The 24,873-nt window shown below is 39.2% G+C and overlaps 1 protein-coding gene across 1 annotated transcript in view; it reads left to right on the top strand.

Moving 5' to 3' along the window:
• Positions 1-24,873, top strand: part of TNIP3 (TNFAIP3 interacting protein 3) — a 109,462-nt gene that overhangs the window by 34,009 nt on the left and 50,580 nt on the right. Inside the window, exon 3 of the mRNA XM_043438578.1 lies at positions 17,331-17,448. Within this exon, the coding sequence (XP_043294513.1) occupies positions 17,331-17,448 (118 nt within the window). The remainder of the gene's footprint in view (positions 1-17,330; positions 17,449-24,873) is intronic.

The raw sequence follows: 24,873 nt of genomic DNA on the forward strand, positions 1-24,873 counted from the left end.
CCTCTGTGTGGTTGAGAAGCAGGGGCTCTCCCTTCTGAGTGTGTGCAGCCCCACACTGGGTGCTCAGCTTGGCACGGGGAGGATGGGTCCTCACCCCCGCCCTCCTGTGCCTGCCCGGTGCCCTGACCCCGCCACCCACACGGCTTCTGTCACTGAGCGGCCCTGCAAAGTACCTGCTCTGTCACCTCACAAGAATGAAGCAAGCTTCCTGTCTTATCTGAGGGTGCCAGAAGGACGTTTCCCCTCCAGATGCTGTGACTTGGGCTTCACAAGGTCCGCTCGTCTTCTCAGGACATTCTTCCCCAGCCACTGCAGCTTGGTACACCCAAGGAGTTCCAGTTCAGCGTAGGGGAATTTGGAAGATAAAAATCAGTTCAGTTATTAGTGTAGTCTCACATCTCTCCACTTGTCATGGTTGAAATCTTCAATCAGTGGTTCCCAGTTGCCACTTCCTTTTCTAATCCACTGACCTTGACTTGTGGCCTGGGCACCTGGACGCCTTGTTTTCCTTGCCCACTGACTTCTACCAGGCAGGGGTATTTCCAGGCGACACAAATAGCACGACTCCTTTCTTGTAGGGCCCATGCCTAACTTCTTTTACTTTTCAGTGAAAACTGCTGTCAAAGTAACAATGAGCTTCTTCTATGTATCTCTGAGCTCAGTATCCTACGGATGTTACAAAGATTTTATTCCTCTTTTCCTGGCTTTTGCATTCATCACTTACTGGGTCCTTAAGGTTGTGCCAATGGCCATCTCCTTGATTGCTTCTCAGGTTTCATTTTCTCTGGATTGCCTCTAGATTTTCTTCTTCTTTTTGGTTGTTTTGAGTTTGAACCATCTCCTCTCCCTGGTCCTGGCACAGTGCTCTCAACTGGGCCTGTTGTGTGGCATCTGGGTTCCCTCAAGTTTTTTATTTGTTTTCGAGTTTCACTGAACTTTCTTTTTTCCAACTTTGTATCTCTAGCCATCATAGAAGGTCTGTACCCTTTTCAAAAGACCTCTTTAAAAATATTACATGTTAAAGATAATCTCTTTCTTAGTATACTCCATAATTCTTTTTTGTTGTTGTTTCAATACCTCAGATCTGTATGAGTTCTTTTATGAGGAAAAACTCTAGGATCACAGAGCTGATGTCACTTTTGAGAGGATGGGTTCTTCTCATAATATATTCCACGATTTTGTTAATACTCTCTCTGGACCTTCTCATGTTTTTTAAGCAGATATGGTGGTGGTGGTTTAGTTGCTAAGTCGTGTCTGACTCTTGCGACCCTATGGACTGTAGTCCCCCAGGCTCCTCTGTTCGTGGGATTCTCCAGGCAAGAATACTGGAGTGGGTTGCCATTTCCTTCTCCAGGGGATCCTCCCAATCCAGGGATCTAGCCTCAGTCTCCTTCACTGCAGGCAGATTCTTTACCAACTGAGGTACCAGGGAAGCCCTGAAAACTCATGTTTTTTAAGCAGGTATACTGAACTCTTGATAATCTTAAGGCAATTAATCTTCTTGATCAGTATATTTGGCCCTCACTGGGTCTTCTCAGCCATGTTTATTAATGAACTTGATAGCAAATTCTCTACAGTTTGTTTGGAGGCAGGATAAGTTGCCATTTTAAAGAATTCCTAGAATCTAAGCTCCACAAGTGTGGGCATTTTTTTTTTTTTTCTTTTCTGCTCTTGTACATACTGTGCCAACCACTAGAAAGAGTGTCTGGCATATAACAGATGTTCAATAGTTATTTGTTGAATGGATAAATGATAAAATCACGTCATTTTTATTTCACTTTTTTACCTCTGTAGCACTGTGAGGATGATTTCATAGGCAAAAAATCATCAATGCTTTTTATACCATGTAAACCTCTTTGTAACTAAAAATTTAGGCCACAGATATCAAATTCTCGGGGCTTCCCTGGTGGCTCAGATGGTAAAGAATCTTCCTGCAATGCAGGAGACCAGGTTCTATCCCTGGGTTGGGAAGATCCCCTGGAGAAGGGAATGGTTATCCACTCCAGTATTCTTGCCTGGAAAATCCCATGGACAGAGGAGCCTGGCGGGCTATAGTCCATGGGTTCAGAGTCGGACACGACTGAGTGACTAGCACAAACACTTCAAATTCCTGTGTTTTGGGTTATAGTTTCTCTGAATGTGATTCTCTACAATGAAGGTGATGTACTACTTTTCAGCCTATTCTCTTAAATTTCTGTATCTTTCCCATAATTCATTCCTTTTGTTTTAGCATTTTGGTTTGAAAAGTACTGTCATTGTTATTGTTTATCTTTTCTTTCCTGTAGTTTACAAGAAAACCCAAATGAAATCTTTTTTAGCCCAGATCCTAAGAGAAACCAGATCCCTATGCTTACCCAGAATGTCTATAATCTTACATCCTTTAGTTCTTTTCTAGAATCTATTTTTTAAAACATGACAAAACATTTTTACATGTACTCAATTTTTAAAATCGCCTTTGCATATAATCTTAGTGAAGAGATTTTATGTGTGTATTTAATCAATCAAGCAAGAGCTATCCTTACAGAAACTTTTCTTTCCATGGCTTGTTACATTCATGTTATTGAAACTATATTATAAATTATACTACTCACTGACAAGGTCTTTGAAATTCTTATATGGCTATTCTTATTAAAATAGGCCTGGTGAACTGGGAAGACCCAGAGGAATCGGGTGGAGAGGGAGGTGGGAGGGGGGATCGGGATTGGGAATACATGTAAATCCATGGCTGATTCATATCAATGTATGACAAAACCCACTGGAAAAAAAAATAATAATAATAATAAAAAAAATAAAAAAAAAATAAAGAAAGAAACTTTAAAAAAAAAAATAGTATTAGCAATCCTTGTGTCTCTGGTGGCTAACATATATTGAGGGAAAATCCTAAATTTGCCCCATATTCCTTCAGAATTCTTGGGTGAGTCCCACTATCATAGCTAGGCTTAAAATAGATCCTATGTATACTTAAGCTTGGACCTAGATGTTAAAGAAGACTCAAAATCTGTAACAGTTAAGTCAAAAATCAAGTTTCTTAACTCGGAACAGCCATCTACTTGATGAGTCAGTCAGTCAGTCAGTTCAGTCGCTCAGTCGTGTCCAAATCTTTGCGACCCCATGAACCGCAGCACGCCAGGCCTCCCTGTCCATCACCAACTCCCAGAGTTCACCCAAACCCATGTCCATCAAGTCAGTGATACCATCCAACCATCTCATCCTCTGTCGTCCCCTTCTCCTCCTGCCCTCAATCTTTTCCAGCATCTGGATCTTTTCAAATGAGTCAGTTCTTTGCATCAGGTGGCCAAAGTATTGGAGTTTCAGCTTCAGCATCAGTCCTTCCAATGAACACCCAGGACTGATCTCCTTTAGGACGGACTGGTTGGATCTCCTTGCAGTCCAAGGGACTCTCAAGAGTCTTTTCCAACACCACAGTTCAAAAGCATCAATTTTTCGGCACTCAGCTTTCTTTATAGTCCAAACTCCTCACATCCATACATGACCATGGAAAACCATATCTTGACTAGGATGGACCTTTTGTTTTGGCAAAGTAATGTTTCTGCTTTTAATATTGCTATCTAGGTTTGGTCATAAACTTTCCTTCCAAGGAGTAAGCATCTTTTAATTTCATGACTGCAATCACCATCTGCAGTGATTTTGGAGCCCAGAAAAATAAAGTTAGCCACTGTTTCCACTATTTCCCCATCTATTTGCCATGAAGTGATGGGACCGGATGCCATGATCTTAGTGTTCTGAATGTTGAGCTTCAAGCCAATTTTTTCACTTTCCTCTTTCATTTTCATCAAGAGGCTCTTTAGTTCTTCTTCACCTATTTTCATCATATATCAGTACAATGTACTGATAGGCCCACTACTTTCTAACTGTTTTTTTCCAGTATTTGATGTCCTTAAGTGCATTATATTTTATTAAAGTTCATTAAACCTAATACTTTAAGCCAAGTGTGTTCATGTTTGTTCTTGAATGTTTTACACTGAATTTCTATTCTACCCATGAATCTCTTAGTAAAGGAAAGGCCTTTAATATTCTGACTAGAAAAAATAAAATACTTTATTACCCCTAGTCCCAATTTACAAAAATATATATGTGCATATAAAGGAAAAGGGTAAATTTACCAAGATTTTGTCCTAAATTTTCTATATTAAAGCTGTGTTAGTATTATAAAATTATAAAAATACTTATTTCAGAAAATTTTCCTAGATATGCATACTTATATTTGATATGAATGAATATTTAAGCAATTATTAATTACTAATTTTAACACCATTAATTATTAATTTTTCCATCTTCAGAACTAAATACTGGCTATTTATAATCCCATCTTTAAAAAATAAGCCTGACTAATGCTTTGGTTTTTCAAATTTCACTGGCATTCTGAATTTAATTGTGTTATGATCTCCATTACACTGTCAAGCACACACAATTACTTCCTGAACTAGTTCCTAATTTTTAGCTTTTAAAAACTGAACATTGTTCATGGCCCTTTTTCTCTTACTTTTTTAATAAGTCCTTACTAAAGAAAAAAGAACTACTTATTTAAAAGATCTGTCTCTTCCAGTATTAGAACAGTTGATATGTTCTAGTTCTTTACTTTGGGCAATCTACACAAAAGCTCTGCTCAAAGAAATGCAGTGAGAAGAACTTGCCTTGAGCAGGTTACCTCATGTCTGTGAACCTCAGTTTTCTCGCCTGAAAGGCAGCAGAAGCAGTTCCCTGCTCAAGGAGGCTTTCTGTGAGGTGAATGGGATCCAGCATCTGCCGCGCCGAGCGCAGTGCCCGCCTCAGTACATACCCCATCACCATCAGGGCACTTTGTGTTTGGACGTATTTCAGCACGTCAGCTGAGCACGGGTGAATGTCATTTTTTAGTAGCATGCCACTCTTTCCCATCTATTGTGTCACCACTCCTAAGAACAATGTCAGCTCACCCACCTGCTGGTCTTGTTTTCACTATAGAATGCTACCTGGCCCTTAGAGATGATTTTTTTTTTTCACTTGATCTTGGAAATGCCAGTTAAATGTGAGATTTGCTTCTTCTGTCAGATATTCCAACTTACCCAGTTTTAGGAATTCCTCCTCTAGTCTTTGTATAGTTACATTTATACCAGCACCTGAGTTATTTTTATGTCAATCCTGTAAAGACTTTTGAAGAACAAAAAGCAATTTTATACCAAATAACTGTTTCACTTTGCTGGTTTCCTCACATTGTCATGACCCTTGATAATTTCCACTGAATAAATGGTTTGATGTTTTGTAACAAAGAGAAGCCAGTGTTTCTTTTTCCATTTCACTCAAGGATAAATGATCCATTCTCTATAATCAGAAATAGGCAAGGTCAACAGTAGTTTTATTTTATAGCTTTTGTAACTAAAAATAATGCTGTGATAAAAATCCATTTTAAATCCCTGTGATATTCTTCCATGCTCAAAGTCATATCATTGTGTTTTATAAAGGTAACTAATAAAAGAATAAAAATCTTTTATGCACATTTCTTTCTTTTGGAATCTCATTCAAAATCATGAGGACATAGGCTTTTAAAAGTTAGTGGACTTTATTACATAAAGAAAAAAGAAATATTTGTTGACGTAAATGAGAAAAAAGCCTCTCTGAGTTTGGGTTTTTGTTCCATTGTGCATACTGCGCGTGTATGCTCAGTCGTGTCCAACTCTTTGCGGCCCCATGAACTGTAGCCCACCAGGCTCTTCTGTCCGTGGGATTTCCCAGGCAAGATACTGGAGGAGGTTGGCATTTCCTCCTCCAGGGGATCTCCCCGACCCAGGGACTGAGCTACATCTCCTGCATTGGCAGGCGGTTCTTTATCACTGAGCCGCCTGGGAATCAATTTTGGCACTAACCTACCTCTCCAAAAGCAGTCTTCTACAATCTGAGAATTTGAACAATTTTCAATAAGTTTACTATGAGAAGTCCACAGGGATATGAGATGTCAGATACTACAGAGTAAAGATGAAGACATTCAAGATTTGGGAGTTCTGTTGGTTTATGTTGTGTATTTTCCTATCTGGGCTTTAAATATTATCGTGAAAATAGCTCATTTAATTTTTGGAATCCTTGGGCTAGAAGAGAATATCAAAGTCATTTGATTCACACAAACTCTCTTCCACATTCTTTTAGAAAAGCAAAGCAAGACACTAAATCATCTTTGCTCTGTTCTGGTTTGCACTAATTTCCCAAATCTCAGAGATTTATTGGCCTGTGTCTTAGTTTCTGTGCCATAATGAAATGCTAATTTCATTTTCATAAGATGATTTCTGTATTGAATATGAGATAATTTGTGTCAAATCAGATTTCAAACTCTCTAGAATTTCTAAGTATAACAACATTTTATATTTTTACTGAATTACTCAGAAATAAATTACTACTAGATTGTTTAGTGTCCATCTCCTATAACCAAGGACATTCTCCCATGTAAGCACAAGAAAGAAAAAACTGTCTTTACCTTCTCGGGTTCGGTGTCAGGGGGCCTGCTAATTTAGCTGACAAAGACTGATTAACAGAAGAAAAGGAATACACACTTATTAATATTTTTATTTGCATGGGAGTTCACAGAAAAGAAATGAAATTCAAAGAAACAGATTCAAGAACTTCTGTACCCTTCTCAGCAAACAGCATAAGGTTTGGCTTCAGGGGACAATAAGTTGTAGGGCAGTAACTAGGAGATGAACGGCGTATTTTATGTAAGGTTTATTTACGCAGACTCATTGTGCCTGCTGGTGCTTCAGCTCCAGAGACGAGGTGTTCTTCTCATCCTGGTACAGAAAAAGGACCAAATTTATGCTACCTTCACAAAAGGAAATTGATGCCCTGCTTTCAGGGAGATCGTAACAATCCTCGTATCAAAGTAGCATATTTTAGGGTGGTGTATTCTGATCCCCTTCACATCAAAATCAGAAAATGAACACTGCTAAAATACTACCATCTAATACTCGCTCATTCAATTTTTTGCCAATTATTCTGTTCGTGTCCTTCCTAGAAAAAAGAAGGATGCAACCCAGGATCAGAGACTGCATGTAGTTTTCATGATTTTTAGCCTCTTTCAATCTGGGACAGCTCTCCAGTCTTTGCTTAATTTTCATGACCTGACAGTTTACACATTTTCACAGGAATACCACAGATGTGAAGCTATGTTTTCGAAGGCTTCTTATCAGATGTCTGGACTTTTCTCATTACAGGTGATTTTAATCTTGATCATTTCATTAAGGTGGAATCTGCCAAGATTCTCCAATGTAAAGTTATTCTTCAGTATTTCTTTTAGTATTCACTAAGTACTAGGGGAGGGAGATCCTGTGAAATTATGCAAAGATCCCATTCCTCGTCAAAATTTCAGGCACAAGTTTTAGCATCCATTGAGATTTCTATTTAAATTATTACTGTGCTGGCTGCCAAATAGTGATTTTCTAATACCATAATTTCTTCTACATTTATTAGTCACTATTCTAAAGTAAAGAAAAGATTTCTTCTGTCCCTATTTATGTCTCTTTCTAAATTTTTATCAGTATACATTAACAAATTCTATTTTATTTAATGAGTTACAATGCATTTTATTATTACTTATTTTGATACTGAAATTGTCCCATATCTAACCAGTTCTTTAAGTATTTCCTAATTCTGGCACAAAAAGAAATTTTAGGCTCATCATTTTCACCTGCATATGAACATTGTGAAAGAAAGAAAGAAATACAGGAAGGAAGGAAGGAATATAGACCATTGCAGTCTTTAACAAAATTTATGTACCACTATAGGAGGAAATCTATTTGGTGTAACTCTATTATATAAATGCTAAATAAACAATGACTGCAAATTTTAAAAACATATTAAAAAATAATTTAAAATTACCTTTAAATTTTAAATTCAGTAAAAAAAAAAAAAAGGGAAGCAAACTACAATTAGTACAAATGTGCACACCACACATTTCTCTCTCTTGAACTCGAAATTCAAAGTCAATCAACAGAAAATGTGAGCAACATCAGAAAACTATAGTTTCTGCCTGAACTGAATGCAGACTGCCCTCTAGAGGCACCATTTAATCAATGCAATGCAATGTTTGCAGCTGCAAGTGAACCTATTTATATCTCCGTGTAAAGTTCTCAGAAGCAGTTCTCTTTAAATATGTAGGCTTTACTCTACACATGAGCTTCCCTGGTGTCTCAGTGGTAAAGAAATCACCTGCCAATGCAGGAGATGTGGGTTCAATCCGTGGGTCGGGAAGATCCCCTGGAGAAGGAAATGGCAACCTACTCCAGTAATCTTGCCTGGGAAGTCTCATGGACAGAGGACCTGGCAGACTGGAATTCATAGAGTCGCAAAGGAATCGGACACAACTTAGCCACTAAACAACTGTACACGTAGTAATAACTCATGATTTCCATGTATCATGTGCCACCTCTAACAAAACTAACACAAGCGATACAACAGAAAAAAGTGGCTTCCATTTTATCAGCTAATCAAAAGAATTGAGACACGTGATCACAAGATAACATCAAAATTGTCATATGTTAGTGGCTTTTGGTAAAGCTGTTAGCAAATTCAAAATCTCCCCAAACTTTCATGCAGAATAAATGTCTCCATAATTTAGTCCATTATTTGCTCACCATCTATAGATGGATCAAGTTTGGATTCAACTTGGAAACTGCCTCACTTGGCAGTCAGTCTTCACTTGGCTCTGAACCTTCATATGTGCTGCTGCAAACTTCAAAACTGCTGGTGAATTAAAATCAAGAACTGTAGTCACGTCTTGAAACTCCAACTCAGGTGTAAAAAATTCACATTTAAACCGATATAGTTTAAATAAATATTACTTAATGAACAATTAAATAGAAAGGTAAACTATTTCTCCTATTATAAAAATTATATATAGCTCTCAAGAATATGGTGTCTAAATTATTCAATACTTCAGATATAGTTATTAGAAGTATCACTCACCTCCTTTGCAATAATTTAAAATACTTTGAATAAAATTATTTTGCCAATGGCTGTTCCTTAAGAAAAAAAGTCCTTTCAAATATTTGTCCCAATGAAATTCAACTTTAACAATACAGATTAAGAGAATAATTTTAAGATCATATTGTTTTATTTGATGATATTTTTACCTAAATCCACACATTCAATATTAAATAGCAATGAGATACTGGTGAAACTATTATAATTATTGGACATGACTTAAAATTTAGTCTTCCAATCCTCCTAGATAATGTCATAACTTGGTATTATATAGAGATCAGAGCAATACATTTTGACAAATTAAAGGAAAACTATAGTTGACACCAAAATGTGGTTATATTCATATGAATATAACCTGATCTAATTTTCTACTTTGCTTTTTTTTATATAGACACGATTATGAAATATATAATGTTCCTGCTGAAATGCTTATTTCCAAGAACAGTGTAGAGGAGGAAAATTTTTGTCTGGGCTCTGTAAGAAAAAAATACCTTAATAAGAGACAAGCTCACAAATTTTCTGTGACATGGGAGCCCTCTTAGGAAATGAAGACCTGAAGAAGTGGCAAAATCTAAATACTTTTATACTAAACTGATCAGAGAAAGACAATTGTGGAAAAGTAACTGTAACATATGATGAGGCTAAAGGAAGATAAGAATTATTTTAGTGAGGTCTGTTCATACGGATTCCTCTTCTTAATTTCCCATCCTTTATAATAAAAATTGCTTCTTTCTTCCTAGTTTAGGGAGGGCATCTTTCACAAGTGAATTTTATCTCCTGTTTGCAGGAAGAAAGAGGAGAGATCAGAATGATTTTTGTATCTGCTGTTTTTCAAGTATCTTTTGTTCAAAATAAGCCTTATGTTGAAGTGACATATTGGGGTGGCATACTCTGCCATTGTTCCACATTCACAATAAAATTTATAATTTTGCTCTGCATGTATAGCTAGTTCAATTTTGTTTTCAATAAATCAATATGAGCATATTTCCTCTGCAGACAGTGTGCAAAAGCATTAACCACATGATACAAATGTTAGAGTAAGTGCCAAGGTTTTCTTGACATAAAAACAGAGGTTTAACTTATTTATAATGCTGGTTGAGAATTATGTTTTCTATGACCTGAATCTTTAAGAGTATTCACTTTTTATACTCTCTGCTTCTTCAAAAGAATGGAATTTTATGTAAATAAAAAAAAAACTTTCATGGTAGTATGTCATATTAAAACAACAATAATAACAAAAACACCAAGGAATCTACTCCTATGGACCCATAAAATTCTCAAGCTATGTCCTTCCTGTAGCCCTATTAAAGGGTGTTATTTTGTGTATTTTCAACCCTGTAACAATTGGTAGCATAGATGACTTCTTTGCTCTTCTGCCAGTCCCTATAGAGGAACTCACATTGTAACAAACCCTGGTATTCCAATGACAGCCTATCCAGCAGATCTAAGATCTAAAAATGGGGTCATTTTTCTCTTAAAAACTCAGAGCTTATTAGCAGAGGAGAGAATCATGCTTACTACTTGCTCTTGGACAAGATTTTATCCTTAAGTATACTTCTCAAGCATCTACCTGACGACAGGTTGGATTCCAGGGAATTGGGAAGGACCCCTCAACTCTGAATTCCCTCCAGGACCCTGCTTGCTGGGGGCTTCCCAGGCGGCACTGTGTGTGTATTAGCCACTCAGGCATGCCCCACTCTGTGCAACCCCACAGACTGTAGCCCTCCAGGCTCCTCTGTCCATGGGATTCTCCAGGCAAGAATACTGGAGTGGGTTGCCATTCCCTTCTCCAGGGGATGTTCTCAACCCAGGGATCAAACCAGAGTCTCCTTCTTTGCAGGTGGCTTTACAATCTGATCCACCAGGGAAGCCAAAACGAACCCGCCTGCCGGTGCAGGAGATATAAGACCTAGGTTTGATCCCTGGATTGGAAAGATCCACTGGAGGAGGGCATGGCAACCCACTCCAGTACTCTTGCCTGGAAAATCCCATGGACCGAGCCTGGAAGGCTACAGTCCACAGGGTGGCAAACAGTTGAACATGACTGAAGCATGTTAGCAGGCATGCACCCTGCTTGCTGATGCCTGAAGCTCTATGGCTTGCAGCAGAAAGGTCCCCTCTTATAGTCTTCATAGCTGTTAGGACTTCGTCAGCTCCTTCTCCCACAGGCAGAAGTACTGAGATGAGGAGGGAAGAAATCACATGGACTCCATGGAGAGAAAGCGTCTAGAGAGAATTGATGAGCAACCTCCCCATGATGTTGTAATACAAGCATCCCCACCTTCAGGATTCCTTGGTATCCTTGTTGACCTCAGTCCTAGTTGTTCCCCACTACTTGTTCTCTTGTCAAACATTTAGTGACCATTGTGAGGCTCCGGAGGCACAGTGATATCAGCAAACTAAATGCGTGCCTGCCTTCAGGGGTTTCTAATCTAACAGAGCAAACACGCAATTACAATCAAGTTTAATTAGCAGCCTAATGTAGCAAATACAGGTTGGTATGGAAACATATAGTTGGAACATTTTATGTCACTCTCCCATACTTAAGGTGAGAACTACAGGATGGCTAACATTTAGCCAGAAAAAAAAGGCCAAGACTTGCATGTATCACAGTATCTCTTATTGAAACAGTGTATATTCATCGACGCTGTATCCTGTCTCAACCTGTCACTCTGCCTTTGTGAACGAGAATGTTTCACTAGCTCAGAGCAGTCCCAATAAGGAAACCAAACCTCATCGCCGCAGGATAGTTGTAAGAGGATGTGGTTTCTCCAGAACTGTGCTCACCTGTAACCTTTCGCGGTCTGAACAGCACCTGCAGCCGCACTTTATCTCTGGTCCAATCTGACTCCCCTGCCCACACGCTCCCCCAGAGCACCGCCACAAGAGTTTTGGCAGAGGGCTGTGGCATCAGCTCAGTGACTTGGCACATCACAAAAACATTGGTGCAGTAGACAGGTTTCCAGCCAAGAATGCAGACTGAGGGCAGTCCCAGAGCTCAGGGGTATAAGCAACAGTGCCGTTCTCTGGGCTCACTTTCCAGACATGCAAAGACCACACACGTTTAGACACTTTTTAAAATTATTAAGCCACATAGTGAAGTGAAGTCGCTCAGTCGTGTCCGACTCTTTGCGACCCCATGGACTGTGGCCTACCAGGGCTCCTCCGTCCATGGGATTCTTCAGGCAAGAATACTGGAGTGGGTTACCATTTCCTTCTCCAGGGGATCTTCCCAACCCAGGGATCGAACCCGGGTCTCCCACATTGGAGGTAGATGCTTTAACCTCTGAGCTATAGCCTTGGGTTAAACTCTTGAAATATTCATTCTTGCCTGAGGCCAATGCTACTTTGAAAATTTTGTGAGCTACTTTTCTCTTCTATAACCTCCTTAAGCCGCAACTGTTAGAGCTCCCAATTACTAAAATAATTTAGATACCATGCCGTATGGATCTAAAACACATTTACAGGGAGTAATTTCTTTATTGAGTAATTTGTTTCTCCCCCAAATAGCCAGGAGCACACTCGGACTACTAATCACAGTAACAAAAAGTAAAACCTAAAAGTCATTGCTTGACTGTGGTGTTTCAGACAACACTGCTCATTCTGTGTCTCCAGAGGTTGCAGTCCTGGTCTTTGAACATCTGGAAGCTTTTCCATTATAGAAGAATATGCTATTGATTTATCCTTGTCTTATATTTGAAAATATGCTTTGTTCTCCAGAATCTTCCCTAAAAAGACTTGGCTTATGATTTAAGATCAAAGCATAACATGCGACCTTGGTGGCAGGCTGGGAGGAAATGTGGACATTTGAGGAAAAAAGAACACTGGTGTCCTTAATTCTCGCCTTGGCGTTGCTCTATGCCACTTAACCCCTCTGAGTCTCATTTCTCTGTCTTCCAAATGCAGGAGAGAAATCAAATGATCTTCAGGTTATTCCCAAGCTTGTGGCTTCTGTTTTCTCTATTGAGTGTAATCATTTTCCTTAGGGGTTTATATTTCTTGTGAGTACTACTGAGGCAACTATAGCATGTTACCATAAAAACCAGGTCTGGGGCTTTGGGGTTGTGTGCTCACCAGGAGTCATTTTCGGGGACTAGGAATTCCATGGTTTAAAGTATAGATATCCAGTACGAGGCACAAAGAGTTAAAACCACAACTGTTCTACAAATATAAAATGAACATATGTCCACAGTTTTAATTCAACTCATTAATGAGCTTTCCATTCAAAGAACATTTGAAGAGTTGGGTATTTACAGTCAATTTAATAAAACAATGTTAGAATAAGATGCTAGACTAGATACAAAAATGGTAATACCCTAAGAGGCAGTAAGCCACAAACTTTGAGATTCTTTTCTACCAGAGAGGATTCTACAAATTAACAATGTCTTGGCTCTAATCAAATAGTAGAATTTAAATAATTTAATAATTCTTGAAAAATACATAAATAAATAAATAATCCTTGAATGAGCCCATTAAACAATGACATAAAAAGACTTCACTTTATCAGATAATTTCTTTTGGAGGCGTTTGCACTGAAGACCCTTGAATGTGTAATAAAAGCCTGAGGGCTCCAAATATACTTTCTCTGATACACCTCTTTCTCTGATCCCTCCAATTGCTGGGTTATTGGGCAGATTGTTACCTCTCAATGGTAGTCTAGGGGAAAACCAGTTCAGAAATCATACATAAATTAGGGAAAACTATTTGTAAAATAAGCTTCATAGTCAACATTGGCCTAATTTATTTTCCTATTGGTCAGTATAATTCATATTAAAATCATTTCTATCAACTTTCTAGGCGGATTTATTCTTTGAGTGAAGGGTAGGAAGGAGCAACAGTACCACAGGAAGTTTATATCCATGTAAGTTTAAAGCCAGCAACAAATAAGCCAAGGGTCTAACAGGGATTTACTAGACTTCTTAGAATTTTGTCACTGTCATCTTGGGAAGTTCTTAGCCCTAGAATACTGCCTCTATAATTCTCTTTTCTCTTGAAATGTCAGGAGGAGGCCACCTCAAATAAAGATTTACTTAATAGTATTTAATTCAATGAGTCATTTTTTTTTTAATTTTCATAGTTTTTCCATGGTTAAAAAAAAAAAATTTTTTAAATCAAAGTGTACTCTTAGACAAAGAAAGTCTAAGATTTGAATTTAAAGTGGCCACTCATGGCAATAACTTAAAATGGGTCAGTGATTATTACCTTTTTAGGAAGGTCAAAAAGATTTTGACCCTCTCTTCAGAAAGAGACATTGAGCATATAACAGATATAATACAGTTTTGTACTTAATTTGATTTGGGGTAACTCACAGACCCCTGCATCTCATCCTGGGTCCTGATCTATAATTCCCAACTGAGAAAAACAAGGAGCCACCTACAAGGCCATCAGTGAACCACGTGGTCCTCATAGCTTGGCTCCCAAGCCTCTCCTATACCCGACTCTGTAAGTCAGCTAACTTTCAGTGCGGGCAATGATAGGTTGTTTTCTTTGGAACTGAAGCAGAAATGCCCCTCACAGTGGAAAACCTGAGCCCAATTATCTGGGAATAACATGGTCCTCTATGGTCCTGCTGCAGTGACAATTCACTAGCAACTCAAAGGTAGATTAAAAAGTCATGTGTTTCAGAACACATTCTTACCCTGCCCCTTATAAGTCAAGTGACCTCAAGACAAGGTATCTAACTTCACTAGGGCTCAAGTTTAATTAAAAAATCAGGATGATTAAGGGGTAGGGCCCTGAGCAAAGACATCTGGAGCCATACCCCTGACCTAATCAGCTAAGTATTACAGAATCAGTGAAGAGATCCCGGGTGAGGATAATACATACCCAGTAAAACAAATGCAAGGTTTTGAAGGCTTTGTTCTGTTTGTGTTTAAAAGTTTGGTAGAGTGTTTTTCTTCTTTTTACTCTACTCCAAACCTTGGGTCATAATGTCATATTAAGACTATAACTTTGTTGCATGCAATTATTTAGTGATCTATAGAGGAAAGCAGAGTTTTAAAGTTGCTATTAATGCTTCCTTTGTGTCCCAACTTACCAGTTCTTTGAATTTGAGGTTATTTGTGTACATTTTAAATAAGCATCTAATTTACTGTTAGATTTGAGTTAATGTTTTGAATTAAACTTCATCACACAGTCATATTTATTCAACAACAAATATTTATGGAGGGAGGTCATGCTATGTGCCAAGAAACAGGGCAGCAAATAAAAGCAGACAAATGCCCTTCTTTCATGGGACATATATTAAACCTGTATGGGGGCTGGGGAGAACAGTAAACAAATAAGAAATCAAGATCATAAAAAATTCTAAGGAGAAAATTAGAATTAAAGGCCAGTAGTGATGGGTATGAGAAAGCCATTTTAAATAAGTTCATCAGCAGAGGTTTTCTTAATAAATCAACATTTGAGACAGACTCTGAAGGGCATGGGGGAAGCACGACGTGTGGAAGAAAGTGCAAACGCCACGCTCCTGTGTGGGAAGCATGCTGGTGTGTTCTGTGATGGGCTAAGTGTGCCTGGCGGAGGGGAGTGGGTGATGCGAGCTCAGAAACAACACAAGAGCTGCGTCATGTGGGGTCTTGGAGGTCACAGAGTGTCGTATCAAAATGATCCCCTCTGGGGTTTGGGCTCAATAACATGTTTGTCACAAAGGAATGTAACACCAGAAAGTATTGTGACCTCTTGGCAGGCAAGTCTGGTTCAGAATAGGTCAGAAAAGCTGCCTCAGAGGCTTAACATTCAGTCTAGTCCAATTCCATTGGACTAATTAATTAATTGGTAATCTAATTAACCTGAAGGATTTGGGGCACTTATTAAAGGAATTTTGAAACTCTTCTCAGAGGATTGCAGGAAACCTTGGGGATAGGCTACCAAACTTGATACTACACATGCATAAGCTTTTGGGCCATGAAAGATTTACTGTACACCCAGTAGTTGTCTCTGGTGACATCACATGTGGGACATGAGGCACAGATATTCCACAGCCTGAGGAAAGTATAAATAGAAATATGAGGGTTGAGGTGTATTATTCAGAGATTTTTTTCCTACTACAAATAACAGACACCAAAAAGCTAGCTTAAGAAAAGACAGAGATAATTCATTATAAAAGATATGGGGTAATTAGAAGAATATAAGGGTAGGAAGGCAGTCATGCCTTAGGGTTGATTCAAGACCAGAAAATTGCAAAGACTCTCTCCATCTCACAGCTCTGCATTTCCCTACCCAGCTGCTTCATTCTTAGCTCCCTCTGCACACAGAAGAGAATCTCACGGGCCAAGCTGGAATCTGGTGTTTAATCTTGGTCCAATCAGCTATATCCAGGGAAATGAGGTCAAGTAGTATCAACAAGCAAGGCTGTCAGAGCCGCCACCTGGAAGACACTCTCAAAGAAGGTAGAGTGTTGGACAGACAGCCCAAGTAACCTCTGCCACATCGACATGTGATTAGATCACCCACCTATTTATTTTACTTGGAGACAACTTTGAGAAGTATTCCTGAAAAAAAATTCCTACCCCAATTCAAGGGGTTGTTTTCAGGGGATGAAAAATGATGAGGAAGGCAAAAAAAAAAAAAAAAAGTAAAGAAAAATAACAGAATGAATACATTTTTCTCTTGAATTATGTTTTTAATGAGAAGATTTCTCCATTATGTCAGCATGATACAACAGAAAGAAAAATGGACTACAGTCAGAGAATCTGATTTAAATTTTTACGTTATCAGTTAATAGTCATGGGAATATAAGCAATTCATTCTGGATCTCAGATAAATGACGCAGGTTGAACTAGCTTCTTTTTAAGGTAACTTCCAGATACCCTTTGACTCTGATGTGATATTTCCATTTGGTGGCAAATAATCCTAGGGATTTGTTGTCAGTTCATTGAAGACATAGAGCAAAAATGGCCAAGAGCAAGCTATAGAATCCTACACATCTGAGTGTGATCTTGGCCCTGCCACTGTGTTGGAGTTGGATCAGTAAGTTAGTTGCTAATCCAAGTTTGCTCAGCGGTAAAATGCAGGTAAATGCCGACTACTGTAATGAATTGTACCCACTGAATAAGAACATGATTGTAGAGCGCCTGGCTTACTGGGGGTGTTTAGTTCTGGTCATTGTTATCCGCCGGTGAAAATCCCTCAACTCGTTTGTATCCTACTAGGTGACTTAGAATAAATGTGCGGGTAAGTGGAAATTAAACTCCAATGCTCTTTAAAGTTCTCTAATGGCAGCAGCTAGTGAATATGAGATGAGAGCCCTGGAAATTGCAGGGGTGGGGGTATCACACGTAAATGACACCTCCCTGTCGTTCGCGAACATGACCGTCTCTGATCGCCTTGTAAACTGCGGCTTTCCGTGTCCCCGGGGGCAGGTGTGAGAGCGCGGAGCTGGATAATAAGATCCTCGGTCTGATCGAGAGGAACACTTCCGATCCCAGAGGGGTCAGCCCGGCGGCCACGTCGAGTCACAGAAACCCCTGTTCTGTGAAGGTAAGGAAAGCCTTCTGCTGCTTCTCAATACACCCTTCAGCAGCGTGGTCACCTAGGGGAACGCACCGGGACAGTCCCCGGACCGTTTCCAGTAAGGCACTTCCTTGACGGCTGAGAGGACAAAGTGAACCCGTGCAAACCTCTCTTAAACAGTCACTTCCTGTTACTAAAAAAAACCCTCCACAGAAGCTCCTTCCAGTTTAAAGTGTGATATCAGGGGACCGTCATTACAGGAAGGGGAGGAGGAGCTCACGCCATTAGAAAGCGTGGTTAATGCAGCAATAGCTCTTCTACTGGGAGGAGCTAACCTAATGCATATAAACTCACACTGGGTTACTACAATGAGCACAATTCATCCCATTTTTTTTTTTTAAGGAAAAAAACACGATTTTCCTGATTAGATAAGTTCTTTGAATTTTCTCTTGTTTCAGGATAGTTATCTATGGTGCTTTATGTAACAAATAGAATTCAAGGGTAACCTCAAACTAGGAATTTTGCAGATACCTTTCTAGAAATAAACCATAAATGACATCACAAGGTCTTAATCTCTGCAGTCCTTCCAGTTAGAAACCGTCTGTAATGATCATTTCAAAATAAATCTAATGTAAGTAAATTAGAGAATGTGGCTGACATTAAAAATATTTACATAACTTCTGCTTTGGTTTCTTAGTTCTAAATGATCCATGATGGTTGTGGAAAAGCTACACTAAGCATAGAGAAAACTATAGAAATCATGTATAGAGAGATTTATTGTAGAGCTAATGGAGCTTGGATTCCCCTAAACAAATATTTTCTTTCATAACTAATTTGCATTGACAGATTTGTGTCTTTTTCTCTTAAAGAGATTCTGGTAGTATAAGCCTCAGGCCTCACCAAACACGGATCAGCCTCTGAAATCCCCTCCATGCCCACTGCTCCTAGAGAGCCTCACTTAGCGTTGAGATCTGTGTGTCTCTTCTGGCCCTCTCTCTCTCTCTCTGACATACACACACACACACACTCACATCCACACTCTGACACACACACTCACATTCACACTCACATTCACACTCTGACACACACACTCACATTCACACTCTCTGACACACACACTCACACACTCACATTCACACTCTCTGACACACACACACACACACACTGTCACTTTTTTCACTTAGTAATTTGTTGTGGATCCTTCTGTACCTCTTTCATTCACTTAATGAACAAATAGTATTGTGTACATTCTTTCCATTTCTCCCTGAAAAAGAATCAAAGTGAGAGATGACTTTCTGCTAATGATGAGGGGCCAAAAAGGCTTTTCTCTCCATTTCCTTCCTTCCTTCCTTCTCTTTTCATCCCCACCCCCACTCTCATACACAAACCTCTAACTCCCAGTTAAGACTTTCTTCCTTCATGGAAATGTGTGCTGTTTTGTAGTGGCCATCTAGTTTAACCCCCAAAAGAAATTAATGATGACAATTTGAATCCCCTCCAGTAGCCTGATCCTCGTATTCTCTGCTTATCAGCTCCTAAGACTCCTTTGCTCATGACCGACTTCCCTGCCCACTCTGCTCACTTTGTTTTCCAGATTCCTCCTTACAGGTGAGAACTTCACAGCCTATTGCCAGCCTCTTGGTAATTAGTTCCCTCTCTTCTGGGGACTTAACTGGAACTTCTCTGTCTCTTTAAGATATTGTTTCCCCTATCTCTCTTTAAGATATTGATGAAATTTGCTCATCTTCCTATACATTTCCAGGGGAAGGAGAGCAGGCACCTGGCTGATTTTTGTTTTGTTTTGTTCGCTTTGTGAAATGTAAGGGAAAGACATCTACAGAGAATGAGAGGGTAAAGGTGAATTCCAGTGGTTAAAACAGGGGAAGATACCCAGGTGGCTCGAGTGGTAGAGAATCTGCCTGCAATCAGGAGACCTGGGTTCGATACCTCGGGTGGGAAGATCCATTGGCGAAGGAAATGGCAACCCACTCCAGTATTCTTGCCTGGAAAAATTCCATGAGCAGAGGAACCTGGCAGGCTACAGTCCATGGGGTCCCAAAGAGTCAGACCCAACTGAGTGACTGAGTGCACACACATATGAAATGTCCACTGAGAGAGGCGGCAGAGGGGTGCAAAGCTGAGCAGCAGTGAGGACCACTTTATAAGACCAGTCGCTAACGCGTGTTTGGGCTCCTGAATCTTCAGTCTCTCCATCACTTCTTACCAGCTTAATTCTCCTCAACTTTTAAATATTGAGACTTCCTACTACTTTATGGGTAATGTTCTTTGTTCACCAGTAAGTATGATTTTATTTTATTTATTAACTTTTATTGAAGTGTACTTGATTTACAATGTTGTGTTAGTCTCAGGTGTCCAGCAAAGTTACACGACTATATTCTTTTCAGGTTCTTTTCCATTATAGGTCATTATAAGATACTGAATATAGTTCCATGTGCCATAATGTAGGTCCTTCTTATTTATCTATTTTATATATAGCATTGTGTATCTATTAATCCCAAACTCCTAATTAATCCCTCCCTTCCTCCCCTCATATTATGAGCAATGTTCTAATTCACTCTTTCACATCCTAGCCAGCGTTGATCATGACATCCAAGTTTTTCCAGCCACTTGTCATGCCACTCACAAGCTCTACCTTGATAAATCCATGGCCATTTTGCATCTGATTTTTCACTTGTCCTTTCATTTGCACTTAATACTATTCACTAACTTTCTTAAAATGTCTTACTTCATTGACATCCATAAATGTGTCCTTCAACATCCTGCTTTTCCCTCTGCTCTTTTCATTTCACTCGCCGTCACTGGTCTCTCTCACATCACCTGTCTGGGTTACACTAGCATCACCCAGGGATCTGTACGTAGTGGTTGGCTCACTAAACTTCAGAACATATGCTGATGACTTCCAACACATACACTTACTAAACATGTAGTTCTTTTCCAGATTCATATCGAATTCACTCAGCATGTTCAAAGGTGCACTCAGTATCTTTCCTGTTAAAGCTGTTTGTTGTTTCTCCACTCTCCATTTCCCACTTCCCAAGATGCACGCATGTCCCACCACCCTGCCATCCTTTACCAGACCATGCAGTTTCACATGCTGTGCTTTTTCACATGCTGTTTATTCTTCATGGAAACCCTTGCCTCCTTGCCCCTTGGATGAACTGTGTTTCAAACTGTGTTTTCGTGTGAATTACTGTGAAACCATAGTACCTCCTTCTTCAGTCTCACAGAGTTCTCTGGTCCCCTTTTGCACTGTCCTAAATAAATACCTTCTTTAAACCTCATTCATAGGCTTTATCACCTTGGTTTGGTAATCATTTATGTATAGATGTGTCTTCCCTACTAGTCACAGACTTCCTGAGGATAGAGTGTAAAGTGTCACATGAATGTGTCTAAAGTCTCATAGGTTTTTCTAGAAGGTACCCATGTTATGCAACATGTTTGGTTTCATGAACTATGAGAAAAGTAGACTTATAATCACCTTATCTCTAAGAATCCTTCACAAATAATCTCAAAGTCTACAGGGGGGATATTGAATATACACTTAAAAGCTCAGCTTCTTAAAGCTTTCGACTGGCAGTGATTGTCAGATGCCCACCTATCACTGCTGCTTCGAGATGTTAGCTATACCACGCCCAGGGCACTTTGTGGTACCACTCATGGGGACAAGCCTAATATTTGGATGTGTTCTCCAGAGCCCAAACGGAGCTAAACACTATGGTTCTCTCCATTTCAATGGAAAGACCTTTCTTTCCCAACTTTAGCTACACGGGCCCCCAGTACTACTTTTACACATCCAGTGTTTGCCAGAAATATGTGTGACCATCTATTTGATTTTCATCCTTCTGCAAATGGGGAAACTGAGGTTCAGTGAAGCTAAGTACATTTCTCCTGGTTTCTACTATAGCTGCATTTCTACTATAGAACTGCATTCTGGACCTAAACCCAAATCTGTCTGGGTTGCTCTATACATCCTGCTTTTCATTACCTCTTCCTCAAATAAGAATCATTTGAAGTGACTGGGCCTGAGCTCAAGGTGTTATCAGGAACGATGCTGTTGTCAGAGCAACCCCTTCTTTCCTGTGTGAGGCATCACCCTTGCACCAGGCTACAGTGTCTTTACTTTCTCTCTCTCTGAGGATAAGGTCTCCCAGGAACAATCCCCAGAAGTGTCTCTTCATTTCCCAGACTTCTGGCATCTCCTTCTCAATTGTCATCTGAAGTATCTTCAAATATTTGATTCCTTAAGTAAACACCTTAATTTCCAGCTGAAATCTCTGCTGGATTACTATTTGCAGTAGCACTCCTCAGAAGGAAATCCTAAACTCAAAACAAACAAAAATTTTTCCATTCTCACTGATATATTGATGGAACTGAAAAAAAGTATAAGAAAAATTCTTTTGGGGTAAGACAAGGGTGAGTCAATGACAGAGAAACTGTGAAAGGCATCTCTCATTTTCCCACTGGATGGAGCAAGCATACGAACAGTAAGGGAGACTCCCTTTCTAGGAAGAAATGTATTTCATTGTGACTTTATGAGATGGGTAAAATGCTTCAAATGGTTCAGAGAGTATAATCTTTTAAAAGATTCAGTAAGTCTCTAATCATAAAGAAATATGATTTAATGAAAAGTCCTGAGACATATGTCATGTTCCCTTTTTGGTCTACCTTTGCCAAAAATAAGAGGGAGAATTACTATAGAGAAAAAGAGAAGACTAACTCATTGCTTTGAGAAAACAGAAAAACATTATTGATGAATATGAGGAGCTCTATCTATATGAAAGCAGGTTTTAATATTCTGAGACAATTGAAAGTAGAAAGTTGGTGAACAGAAGGCATTGAAAGTCTTGTAGGCAAAGAACAAATGATTTTCTAAGTGAGAATACTACTCAATTCCAAAGTGGACATTAAATGGAACTTACATTAAACTAAGACATGGTCTTAATACAGTGACAAAATTAATATATGAACATTGATTTATTACCCTGTAATTGTGTGTCTTCAAATACAAAAGAAAATGATAGAAGACTTGAGATGCTTTCTTGGACAAACAAATATATTCCAGTAATGCTTGGAAACAAGGGTTCAACCTGGGATGGGAAGGAGAAGTGTTCGAACTTTAAGATCTACCAAAACTGAATTTGCTTAAGATCATTGTCATGTGTTTAGATTCTATTTTGCTTTTCTTATTTTAACTAAAACACAGCACTAAAAATTGGCTTTTATAACTTTGGTACCAGTTGAGGAGCCATTTCCCAGTAACTGGAGACAAATTCTTGCTCTGGACACTCTTCCTAAGGCCAAAAGTCTTGGTAAAATGCTTTGAATGGCTCAGAGAGTATAATCTTTTAAAGTGCCCCAATATGCACTTATGACACTTTAAACGGTTATGAGAGAAAAACTTCTTGGAAACTACAGTAAGTTGACAAACATTTTCTGTAACCACATTTGTTAGGAAAAAACATTAATTTCCCTTTCCTTGTTTCCCTTTTTCAAAAGTTAAGCTATTTCATTATCAAAATCTTGTTCTCTCATCTCTAAGCTGGGATGTGATAAGAATAAAGTGAGTGAAAATGTGAAAGCATTTTGTAAACGTAGAGGGCTAAATTGCTTGCATGCATACGTGCTTAGTCGTGTCTAGCTCTTTGTGACCTCAAGGACTGTGGTCCACCAAGCTCCTCTGTCCATGGAATTTTACAGGCAAGAATATTGGAATGGGTTGCCATTTCCTCCTCCAGGGCATCTTCCTAATCCAGGGATCAAACCCACATCTCCTGCATCTCCTGTATTTGCAGGCAGATTCTTTACCACTGAGCCACCTGGGAAGCCCAAAGCGGTAAAACACAATTCTTGTGATGATGATGATGATAGTGAGATTAGTTTGAGCCACAAAGTCTTCTCATTTTTTCTCATACAATTACTAGCTTCCTCTTTGAATCCCGTTGTTTAATTTTGAGTCGTGGTAACTGTGGAATGTTTTGATCTTTTTTTTCTGTTAGGAAAAATAAGTTGCATTGTTGTAGGAGCAGCTGTCTACTATTCCCTGGGAAATGTCTGAATAGCTGGCTAGGAAAACAGCAAGTTCTTAGGCAACAAGAAGGCCTGTCTCAACTCAGCTGCTGCACTTTGTGGTGTTTGAAGCTCACAGTAGGCAACCTGGGTGAAGTCATTTAAATGAGCTATTTTTCCTTCTCTTATCTCTAAGTTCAGCTAGTAGTTTTTAGCTTTATAATTCTAAAAGTATAATCAAATCTCAAAACTAAACAGGTTGGTGGACAGAGACCCAAGCTATCACCATGCCTAATATATGACAAATGACTCCTTCCATTCATTTTGAAGATTTTAAAAGCTTCCACTATACATAAGTATCAGGTATATGTCCAGACAAGAAGATCTTGCTGTGTATGTTCACCTTGAACTCTATTTTTGTAAAAAGGTATAACACCAGACACTGCAGGAAAACAGAGACACAAGTCTGTAAGCTAAGATCAAACTCTAAGACACAAGAATTAAAACTCTTATAAAAGAAGAGGGACAAAACTCTCCTCCCATTTGAGAGGCATCCATTTGTTGGACAGATGGCTATCTATAGGAAAGGAGAAATGGGGCAATAAACTCAGGCTCCTCTTGTTTGATAAGTAAGAGACACTTTTGAGTAGGACACCTTCTTACTCAAAAGTTTTCTCTTCCATCACTGGGAGGATTTGCCCAAGGTTCCACAAGCAATGGGGTTGGAGAAGACTGGAAGGTGCAGGATGTCCTCTGGAAGATGTGAGTGATAGGTGCAAAAGGATTCCTTCTGCCTCCATGAAAATAGTAATCCCAGAAGCTCCAATCCAGGCTACTTTGGCAGCCCCAGGAGGAGTGCGGCAACCCTGGGGGGTGTTGGTAAAGGAGGGCACCAAGCCTGGAAGGGAAGGGCGACATCTGGCTGGAAGTTAAAATAGACTTTGTCATTTTAACATTAAAAAAAATAAGGCATCCAGGAGCCTGCAAAGAGAAGAAAAAGAATTCAGAGTCTCAGGGTTTCCACTGAACAGACTTTCGGAGCTAAAAGTATTATCCTTCACCTTTGGAATCATTGTCTTCTCCTAGATTTAAATGACTTCAGCAATCACACTTGGAGGAAAAAAAAAAAAAAGATGTCTTTCCTGTTATGCAAAAGGAAGAATAACATCAGCCCCTTGATTCAGAAATTTGTAAATTAGTGACACTACTAAAGGAAGCAAAATTCTAGGCTTGGAAGATTCCATGAATAAACACATTTGTTTAAGAATTGTTTAGCAGATTATGTGTTCTTTATGTTCTAGATCTGTTCATTGGGTTGGCCAAAAAGGTTGTACAGGTTTGTTTTTTGTTTTTTTTTTTTTACAAGATCTTATGGAAACTAACATTTTGGCCAGCCCAACAGCTTTCTGACAAAATTTGGGTCTC

The sequence above is a fragment of the Cervus canadensis genome, chromosome 19 (genome assembly GCF_019320065.1).
Source record: "Cervus canadensis isolate Bull #8, Minnesota chromosome 19, ASM1932006v1, whole genome shotgun sequence".
Lineage (NCBI taxonomy): Eukaryota > Metazoa > Chordata > Mammalia > Artiodactyla > Cervidae > Cervus > Cervus canadensis.